Consider the following 10,634-nt stretch of genomic DNA (forward strand, 5'->3'; position numbering starts at 1 on the left):
GAGACCAAAACTCATTTAACATGTACACCACTCCTAACCCCTTATTGATTACTTATTAACTTATTAGGAGGTCATGCTGCAGAGTAGATGACAAGGTGCTAGGTCAGTCTCATTTGTGTTGATTAATATGTTACGAGAAACTAAAAACACCTATGAAAGGGGTTTTTGCACCCAAACAGATTTTTATTAAATACTAATAAAACCTTGGTTACAAGTTATACAAGTATTTTTACAGGGTTTATCATTAAAAGCTGCCTCATTAGTAAGTAGTACTGCATAGTCTATGAGATCATCCTGTGTTGTGCAAGCTCCAGCATTTCTCTACGTTTCAGACTTTTCTGTCTGACAAGATCAAGAGAGGGTTTGAAATAGTTTTTTTTTTCTTTACATAATGAAGCTACAGGATAAGAAGAGAAAAGAACAAGAGAAGAAAGAAAGAAGGAACAGAAAACAGAATCGGAGCTGAGCTCCAAAGGAAGCAGAAACTGTGACATGGCAGACCTGTGTGTCTCGCTGCTAATGAGGTGGCCACTGGTCTGGCTCTGGTTATAAACATGAATCATGGCACTGGGCCCTTATCTCAGAGGGGCCACCTTGTGAAAATGGAAATGATTTATTGGGGGGAAAAAAGCAAAGATTGAGAAAAGGAGGGTGTGAGAAGGTTTTGGAGGAAAGATCAAAGTCCCGTTTCAAGGTTTTAATAAGAAGCAGAGACAATGGGAGGTGATATTCTTTATTTTTATCTCAACAATGTAACCTCATTAATATTTATTAATGCTTCAGTGAGTCACGATGCTGGAAACTGCTTCGCTCATAGTAAAATAGGTTGAATAAACAGGTGAGCTGTCTGATTCAAAGCTTTAGATGAAAGATTGAATCAGTCAAACGTATGATCAACAAACTCTGTCCTGATTTGTTTTGGTGCCTTATTCTCCGAGCTCAAGTAGAGCAACTGAAACCCTCGAAGGTCAGTAAGTTGTCTTTTTTAAGCGTAGATTTTCTTTACCATATTTATGCTCGAGTTTGGAGCGTCCTCAGTGTTAACAAAAGGCTGCTGTGTTGTTGGTTGGCATGGAGTTTTCTGAACAGCCCGTGTTACAGCTGAGATGGCTAATGCCTTATTGACTTCAGACACTGATTAACTTACACTGTTTAGCTCCCCAGCCCACCACATGCAAACACACACACACACACACACACAAAGAAGCCTGACAGGCACGTACTGAATACCAGACATGCACATACACACATAATGAGAGGCTGAAGAGAGGGGGGTTTAGCTTCTGGCTGGTGCTGAGGTGACAGCCATAGTAATTTCCTGTGGCAGATTTCTGCGTGTGAATGGTGATGCAAAGGGAAACGCTTCATTATAGCTTCAATGCTGGCTCAAGATCTGTGCAACGAACACAGTAGGTTAAATTAACAGATATACAACAGGCAAAAAAATAGCTGCCTTTATGAGTTTGTATAAAAGTGATATGTTTGTTCAATTGATATGGTTCCTGTGTTTCTGCTATGGAAGAAGGTGTTTTGCTGCCACCTGCTGGGCAGATTGTGGGGGTAATAGCAGCTCCCCCCGTCTCTCCTTCATACTGTAAAATAAACTGATGCCTGTAAGAACACAGAGCTTGTCACTGTGTTCATAATGACACTATAATAATATAGTTCATTTAAAATTAAATTAATTAGCACAATAATAACTATTGTTATTGTGTTAATGTTTTATTTTTAATTAATGTTTTGGGGACACATACCAATATATTTAGATAATTTCCCTGCGGTTTAAAAACATGTAGTCAGTTATCAGTATTGGTTTGCAGACCCAGCTGATTATTATCAAATCAGCTGTGCAAAGCTCTTGAACGCTGGGATTGAGTGACAACATGGGGTCGAGCTCTCCTGGAAAGTTGCTCAGCGGGTGTAAAGTTACGAGCGGACAAGACACACCTCTAGAGGGAGTTCCCAGGGAGGTGGAAACAAGGAGCGGATCACTTCTCCTCCACAAAAATCAGGAGTCCTTTCACTCGCTGCGAGCGTCTGACCCTGCAGACGTGCGTGTTTTTTTTTTTTCCAGCAGCAGTAGCAGCGGTGCCACAGGAGGAACATGCCCGGGCCGGGCAACTCTTTACGCGCGGCTGCCCTCCTGGCTTTCGTTGTACTTTCTATCCTGGTGTCACTCCTGATTAGCAGCGTGCAGCAGTTTGGAGCGAGGCTCTCGCACTTCTCTAACGCAACTGTTGCTGGTGATGAGGAGGCTGCGTCGCTCCGGAGGGCGTTGAATTACCAGCTCAACGAGAGGCGCAAAGAGATCCTCCCGCTGCTTTTACCTGCTGATGATGATGATGAAGATGATGATGATGATGAGCACGGACAGTCGGGGGGAGCTCGACATGCTTCCAGGCTGGACTCGACTTTGGATTCTAACCTGTGGAATGAGATCACGCATGGCTCCGAGAAAACGCATATGGATGAAATGGGTTGCGATTCGCTGGTGGACATGCAGGCGGTAGAGGTCCTCGGCTCTGGATACACCAAACTAGTGGTCAAAGTGAATCTAGCCAAAGGTCAGCCTGTGGCGTTAAAACTCGTCAACGAGCAAGGGATAGATATGGGGAAGTGTTTGGAGGATTTTAAAGACCCTGAAGGCTGCCGTGAGCTTGTTTCTTACAAGTTGAAGAAAGAAATAGTCCTGTTGCAAAGGTTGCAGCATCCAAACGTCATCAAGGTAAAGTGCTCCATCTGTCCTGTGTGCATACATTAGAAAAAACTTTTTGTAAAGTTACTCTCTAAAAGCCAAAGCAGCTTTATGGGCAATACATTTTATTGCAACATGAAGAAATGTAGGGTGGATTAGAAGCTACCATTGCTCACTTCTGAGCGCCGACCGTCCTGCTGGAATATTGAGACTTTCCATAATGCATGCACCGCTGCTCCCATTTTTCCTTTGTCTCTCACACACCGAACTGCATGAAAGGCCTCATTGGCTCCGCAGGACCTTCCCATGTAATTAAATTAAATTCACTGACCCTCTTCTGACCTTTGGGTTCAGTTTGGCAGCATAAGACAATGTGCCTCTGTCCTCTCTACTATCTATGGTTGCATCTGAAACCCCCCAGCATTTATTCACTCAAATCATTACAGCCCAATTTAGAGCAAGTTTAAAGTGAGTTTGTTTCTCATATACAGTATCCAACTGATGAAATTCGCAAGTGCTCAGAGAACACTCTAATGTCAGGGGTTGTCAGTCATGACCTCTCAGTGTACCCCTACTTCACCAGTTAAAATGCACAAAACTCTTTTTTTTTCTTCTTCTGCTTTTCTGGCACTAACTATGGTTATTCTCCACCCAAAAGCTCAAAGGTCACTGTGCAGCAGATGCAGGTGGCCATGGAACAAAAGGAGGAGAGGGAGGAAGAATCGCGGTCATTCTGGAGCAGGGGAATCCTCTCCAGATGATCCAGCTGCTCCAGAGCCCCTGGGAGGACAGATTCAGGGTGAGTACGCTAGCTGCAGCTCTTCAGCTGTTGATATGCATGCTCCGTGATTTATCCTTTCCACCCCGCCTCACACCGGGAAACTGGAACTCTCTCTTAAACATATCGCACATCATATACTGTATGTGCAAGCCCTCGCTGTTCTCGATTTCCTTATATGTGAAACTCCTGGAGGTCTGACATCTGTCCCTCAGTGTGTTTGATCAGACTGTGGTTGGAATGGAGATGGATCCTGGAGTTAATCCACTGCAGGCTAGGAATGTCATCTCATCCCTCACACACACACACACACACACACACACACACACACACACACACACACACACACACACATGCACAGCTTGAGCTCAACCCCCATTACAGGTATGCTCACAGTGGGAGCTAAGAGGCTGAGTTTACACTCCAGGGATCCAAGTGTGTGTGTGTGTGTGTGTTTGTGTGTGTGTGTCTTTGTGCATGGATGTGTTTGAAAGACAAAGAAAGAAAGAGAGTGAGTGGAAGAGAGGGAAAAAATGTCACGCATGCTTTGTTGTTGGATTAGCAAAAGTAACATCCCAGTCTGCAAGTACCATCTCATCAACCATGGGCCTCATTTTGCTACATCACACAAATAGCCGTTCATAATACCCCCCCTCTAGCTGCTCTGCCCCTTTCAGCTACGTTGCATCTGTGGAGGCTACAGTAATCCAGGGGTGTTTGGTTTCACCCAACCCTGTTTTTACAGTGCTCCAATCCCACCAAGTGACATCCAAGAGACTTGCAGTATTACCTAACGCTGCAGCTATGTTTGTAGTGTGACAGAATCATTTCATGCTCTGTCAGTGCGTGGCTAATGCCTTTATTTTGCCTTTAGTAGCCTACTTATTTTCTCTTTCTGTTTTTATGCTATGATTTACAGAGAGCTATAAAAACAGTGTCAGGAAATGACTTGGTGGAAATGTCTTAAAGGCAAATAACAATGTTTTGTGAGACAGACTTGTTTTATTTTTTGCTAATTTTAGCTATAGTGAGATGTAATTATATCGCTGTTTTTCCCTTTTTCAGGAAAAAAACGCATGTTAGTATTTAGCTTGAGTGTGCAGGGATTTTTATTTGAGAAAAAAATTAGAAGTTGCAGTAAACAGCAAACTAAGCCAAACGTTTCAAGCTTCAATCCGAGCTAGTCGTTTGATCTATTTTTCAATTAGGAATACTTTAGTCGGCATTCATTTTTATTGTTAAATAACCAATTTCTAACCAAAAATGGCGAACAAATCATGGATTAGCATTAACTTTGGTCTTCTATGAGAGTGAACTCATTAATTTTACACTCTGGATGTTAAAGCATCTGTGTCATTCACATTTCCTTGTTGCTCTCTTGTAAAAGAAAACAAACAACAGACCTCCTGCTAAAATCAAAATTCAATCCAATTTAAAATAATTTCTCATGACTAGTTCAGTGTTTGTGCAGCTATGAGTCACCACTTTATGTTTCCTTTCCCATAAACAAAAAGTCATCAGTCAAGCTGACCAGGTTTTGGTATGTTTCCTCCCAGGTGTGCCTGGATCTGGTCCGGCTCCTCCACTTCCTCTCCCAGTCTCCTCTGGGCTCTGTGGCTCTGCTGGACTTCCAACCCCGGCAATTTGTAACTGTGTCCGGCGAACTAAAGCTCACAGACCTGGATGACGCCAGCGCTGAGGAAACCACCTGTCGGACAGACGCAGACTGCACTCTCCAGTTTCCGCACAGAAATTTCACCCTGCCATGCACGGCTCAGGGAGTGTGTGGGGGCTTGAACGAGAAGATGAACATTTACAATGCCTACAGGTAAGAAAAGTGACAGTTTTACTAGATGACAGACGTGTGATGGATGGATGGTTCAGTGGCTATGTGGATGATTGGTTAAATATAGACCCCGCTGACACCTAAAATGCTGTTGATAGTAAAAACATACAGCTGGAAATTTGCAACTTGATGGAGAAGGTGTGATGTATTAATTGGTAGTTCCTTTAGAAAAAAATGGAGTATTCCCCTTTTTAAAAAGCCTTCAGATTTTTGACAGCTTTATAGACTGTTTGTTTTAACACCACTGTGAGACATGTCATGTTCTGTGGGAACTATGTGATGGGACTTGTCTGTCTTTCTGTTTGTCTGAATAAGCTGTCTTTGCCCGGCCTCAGGTATTTTTTCACCTACCTGCTGCCTCACCAGGCCCCTCCCGGCCTCACACACCTGGTAGACCACATCATGAACTCCACAGGTGAGGACGAGAGACGTTTTGACATGATGGGATGTTAACTACTGGAGATCAGAAAGCGTATCATTCCATTGTTGTAGTCTTGTAATGACATGCCTCGATGTAAGTGCTTCTTTTAATGAGCCTGACAAGATGCTTCATGACATGTAAGACGGTAATGAATACAAGTTGTTATCTGTTCCGATGACATGACGGGGATTCGACAGCAGAGTGTAGTGAGGCAAAAACAAATCTCCCATACACAATGAGTATGAATTTTACGCCTGTAGTCAGAGTTTGTTTTATCAGATTTAATGCGTTTTATGTGCGCTTGCAGGAGAACTGAAAGCTGACATCAATCAGACACTGGATGCCTTTGAACACATCCTTCTTCTTTACAAGTCTGGCCTGCACCTGGACAACCTGCCTCCATCAATAATCAGAGGTAAGAGTTTCTGGAATGAAGGCTTCTTTTTATAAAGTACAGTGAACCCTCTTGTAGACCGTTTTTTTTTTTTTTATGCTTTGCTTCTTGACCTTCTTTTTAGAGGAAACTCGGATAGTCTAAAGCACTGTTTTCATTTTCAATTTAGAAAAAATGAAGGCGGTGTTTCTCCCGCTCAGGCTGTTTTGACAGGTTTATTAGGCAGCTGGAATGAGAGTACAAAACCAACAAAGTGGGATTAATCCTGCATGTCTCTGGCTCTCCAACAGTCAGCATTCACCTAAACAAACAGTGCCGGGATTACTTTGAGTTATTCAGTCTGTTTAGTTATTTTACTTTTCAGGATTTTTTTTTTTTCTTTGGAGTTTTGGTCCAACTTTTAGTCTTTATATACAAAACTGTAGTTAACATACTTTTGCCTTTCAGAATAGTCATGTGCAGCCACTTCTGCAACGTCTCGCCCCACTTTTGTATACTTTCCGTACAAGCAAAGAAAGCCCTTCACTTTTCTTCTCTCTAACTTGCCTCCGTTCACTCTACTGTAGCCCCCCTCACCCCTCCTGCCGCTCCTCACAGCTCTATGAAATATTAATAACAGAATGACTGGCCAGCGTTCCTGTGGTGAGATTTTTCCATCCCCCAGATGCTAGACTGTTTACATAGCAGCACTTTGTGAATTTAATCACAGATTCAGGGTGAAGCAACCTGGGTGCTGAGGCTGACACCAGGAGGGAATGTTTTAGCTTAACAAGGAGGTGTCGTGAGTCAACTCTGCCGCTGAGTGTGTGTGATAAGATTTTTTTAAAATTTGGGTTTAGCTCAAACAGGAATTTGTAGGGGGTGGACAAACCTGGGAATGTTTTTAGCAGTTTAGTTTAACTTCGTTGAGCTTAAAGTAGTTTTGTTTCGCTTATTTAACTTAGTTTTACACATATTAGTGCAGATGATCTCATCTAACTCTGAGCAAGAAAAAAAATAAGCATAATACATCAAATGTCAGACTGTTGCCTTAAATAGTTAAGCAGTCAATAAAGGAAAAAAACACATATCTGCAATTGTGTATTAAAAAACACATGGACCCATTAACATGTCTCTCCTCAAAAAGGGAAAAATGGGAATTGCAGCCAAAACACAAACACAAACACAAAGCTTTATAAAAGAAGCCAAATGGCAACTCAAAGTGGAACATAGTGTAATATTGTGTGTGTGTGTGTGTGTGTGTGTGTATGTATGTGAGAGAGAGAGAGAAGGAGAGAGAGAGAAGGAGAGAAATACTCATCAAGTCCCAAGTCTTAATTTGAAATTGCTGGCAGATGGAGGTTTGCTGGTGATGTGGATGTAACTTTTCCACAGCTGAGATCATCTGTGATTCAATGAGGGAGGCCAGAATCTGGTGACGACGTTGTTTCTTAAAACTGCTGCTATTGCTGCAAGTATAAATTTAGTTGCAAAATAAAAGCACAACATGGCTTCATTTAGGCCCTGAGCACTGTCACGAATAAAGTTCTGTTTGATATGCTGTATATTAATATGAAAGGAAGCCTCCTTCCCGTCGTTCATCTTAAACAGAGAGGGCTTATATTCACGTCTGTGTCTCCTCGACAGCTGAGGCCTGTCACCCCTTAGCTTCACAACAGGCTGCCTTTTTTTTTTTTCCTCCTCCGAGAAGGATCCTCTAAACACTCCATCTCCTTGTTCTCTTTTCTCAAACCCAGAAGGCAGATCCTCGTGTCATTTTCCCCTTAACAATACCCCCCCCCACACATACACCAGCTCCTGCCATTTATAAAGGTTAACAGTTTGTAACCGTGTGCCTCCTCCGTACGGACTCACAGACGAGGCTTTTGTCTTGGTGTGTGTGTGTGTGTGTGTGTGTGTGTGCAGGCATGTGTGCTTCTTTCTCATGGCTCCTGCTAATGTGTAGCAGATGATTTAAGACCAGATCCAGAAGTCTGACTGAAGGAATTATAATGATGGATGTAACACAAATGTTGAGCTGGAGGAAGGTGAAGGCAGTGATTTCCCAGTTTGAAAGAGAAAAGCTAGAGCTAGTATCGAATGGGGATTTTTTTCTCTTTCACTAACACCATAACACACTTAAAGTGCATATTTTATTGCTGAAAAACATAATTGAATAATATGCAAGTCGAACAACTGCTGCTTTTGGCTCTGTCATGAAAAAGTAATAAAAAAGTTTTGGATTATTTAAACAAAATTAGCTATTTAAAGATATTACATTAATTTCTTTCTGGCATTGCATAGACCACATGGTTAATTAGCTGAGAAAATAATTAGTAAGATCAGGAACAGAAGTAAACAAAACATTTTGCCCTATTTGATGTTAAAACTTGCAGCAAAAATAATGTTTGTGTTCATGTTAACACATACATGCAAAACACAAACATTTAAGAGAATATTTTAGGGTAATCAAATCTATATATGTATATTTTCACACACCAGTGCTTTTTGATACTTTTGATGTTGTTTTTATTATCATTAAAATGCCACAATTGTTTGTTGAATAACAGGAAAATATTATAGTCAATGTAAAATTAGTTAATGTCTCCTCGTGATTTTAAATCTGTCATTCAGAACCATATTACGGGTATTTTAGGTTCTGTAGTTGAGTGACAGTGGTGTATTTACTTTTAACCTGTTGAATTTCTTGTTCTCCATATTCTTATAGGTATACTCCTCATTGCGTGCTGCACTGTAGTAGTTTTCCCCACAAGGATCATTAAGCTTTCATCCTATTCTCATAGCGTGCTTCAAAATCTTTCAGTAGCCTTGTGTATTGAAGTGGTATTTCCTTTTCTGTGGTTAGATTACACCATGATGCGAGGCATGGGGACCTCTGGGAACGTGGAATACCGCTGCTGGCCGTCTTACAGCCAGCAGGGCTGCGTGCTATCAGTTCACAGCCCCAGAGAGGCTGCATACATCTGTAACTCCCATCCTCAGTGCAACAGCTTCACTCTGAATGGACAGAAGACGTGGACAGGTCAGTAAAGCTACAGCGAAATTCACTTTTTTTTTCTTTTGGTCTTTCATCTGATCCACATGTCTGTAAAATTAAACTCACTACACAAGCACAAACTCTAAATATGCTCCATAATAAGCATAATATAGGTGTAATTATGCCACAAAATGATGCCTGTCACATGACTAAGACTGCTACTGCTGCTCCTTTAATCTTTTGATGAAGGTTCTAAACGCTGAAATGTACACAGTAATTAAGGATCTCAAGTCAGAACGTGTTACTTTATTGATGTTGCAAAGTGTTAAACATGGCTCTTTTTGTCTCGCTCGTGTTCTGCAGGTCGACTCCTGGCCTCTTTCAGGAGCAGTTTTAGTCATCTGGTGCCTGATGGGACATCAGAGGTGTATGTGAAGAAAACCAAAGCTCCTGAAACTTCTGCAGTGTGATGTGAGGAACAGACGGGACAATTGTTTTTCAGTCGAGCTGGCGTTACCGGGAGTAGGATGAGAGATAATGCACACCTGGCAAAATATTGCGCTTAAGATGAGGAACCGTGTCCTCCTTGCGAACATGTTGAGCGCAGCTTGGCTCTGTGCGTTTGCAGGAGGCTAAGGAGGAGCCGTTTGAAGTGAGGCGAGTGAATGTGATGTATTTATAGGGCTTCTGCTCACTGACTGTTTGATCAGGCTGCCAGCTCACTGCCTCTGCCAACTACTATTTAAAGGGATTTCCCTTCAGGTACAATTAAGGAGGGAGAGCCTTGTGCCCTGGACATGATTTTTTTTTTTTTTTTTTTACCTTGTCTTTATTTGCCATGTGTGTTGGCTTTCGCTGTGAGGCCGGGTCCCCGCAGTAGGATTTTTAAGCCAAAGAGGTAATAAGACCAGCCACTGCAGCTCAACGTTTGAAGCCCGAGGACGAGAAAAGAAAACAAGCTCTTATACAAATACACTTTGATGTTAATGCGCTGAGGTTGCGGCAGTTTTTTCATGGTTCTCTGGCTTAGCTGCACTGTGGTATGAGACGGCAACAAACATGTAAGCATTTACACATCAGCAATGAGCAAAGATGATTAAAACCATTCCAGAGCAGTCTGTTTTTCCATACATTTTTAGTTTATAGTGCTTTGTTGATAGATATTTATATGATAAAATGAAATGTAATTGTTCTTACATGTTTTTGTGTTATGGCTTATGTGCACCTTGTGGGTGAAGCTTTTATTTTCAATGAAAAATTATTCACTTCAGTGTTTTTTATACTTCACTAATTGTAACTGTACAGTTTTACAGTTTGTAATTATATAAATGTATTGGTTCTACTTTTTCGCAGTTGTGTTCATTGACATTTTTATTGAGTAAGTGTAACTATAGCTAACAGCCTGTTTATTTCTCATTAGCACCCGTGTGTTTGCGTGTGGGTGTGTCAGTGGGGGAGATGGAAACTTGCATGTGTGTCCTGACCTGGTTTTGTGTGTTTTTAAAGTTCTTTATCTGATTGCA

General features: G+C 41.7%; 1 protein-coding gene across 1 annotated transcript; it reads left to right on the plus strand.

Moving 5' to 3' along the window:
- Positions 1 to 1,917: 1,917 nt before the first annotated feature.
- Positions 1,918 to 10,408, plus strand: pkdccb (protein kinase domain containing, cytoplasmic b). The gene is made up of 7 exons (XM_026339256.1): positions 1,918 to 2,725; positions 3,354 to 3,494; positions 5,030 to 5,301; positions 5,655 to 5,734; positions 6,048 to 6,155; positions 8,980 to 9,156; positions 9,475 to 10,408. The coding sequence occupies exons 1-7, from the start codon at positions 2,105 to 2,107 to the stop codon at positions 9,579 to 9,581; spliced, it is 1,506 nt and encodes a 501-aa protein (XP_026195041.1). The 5' UTR covers positions 1,918 to 2,104; the 3' UTR covers positions 9,582 to 10,408.
- Positions 10,409 to 10,634: the final 226 nt, after the last annotated feature.

This window comes from Anabas testudineus, chromosome 22 (genome assembly GCF_900324465.2).
Source record: "Anabas testudineus chromosome 22, fAnaTes1.2, whole genome shotgun sequence".
Classification (NCBI taxonomy): Eukaryota; Metazoa; Chordata; class Actinopteri; order Anabantiformes; family Anabantidae; genus Anabas; species Anabas testudineus.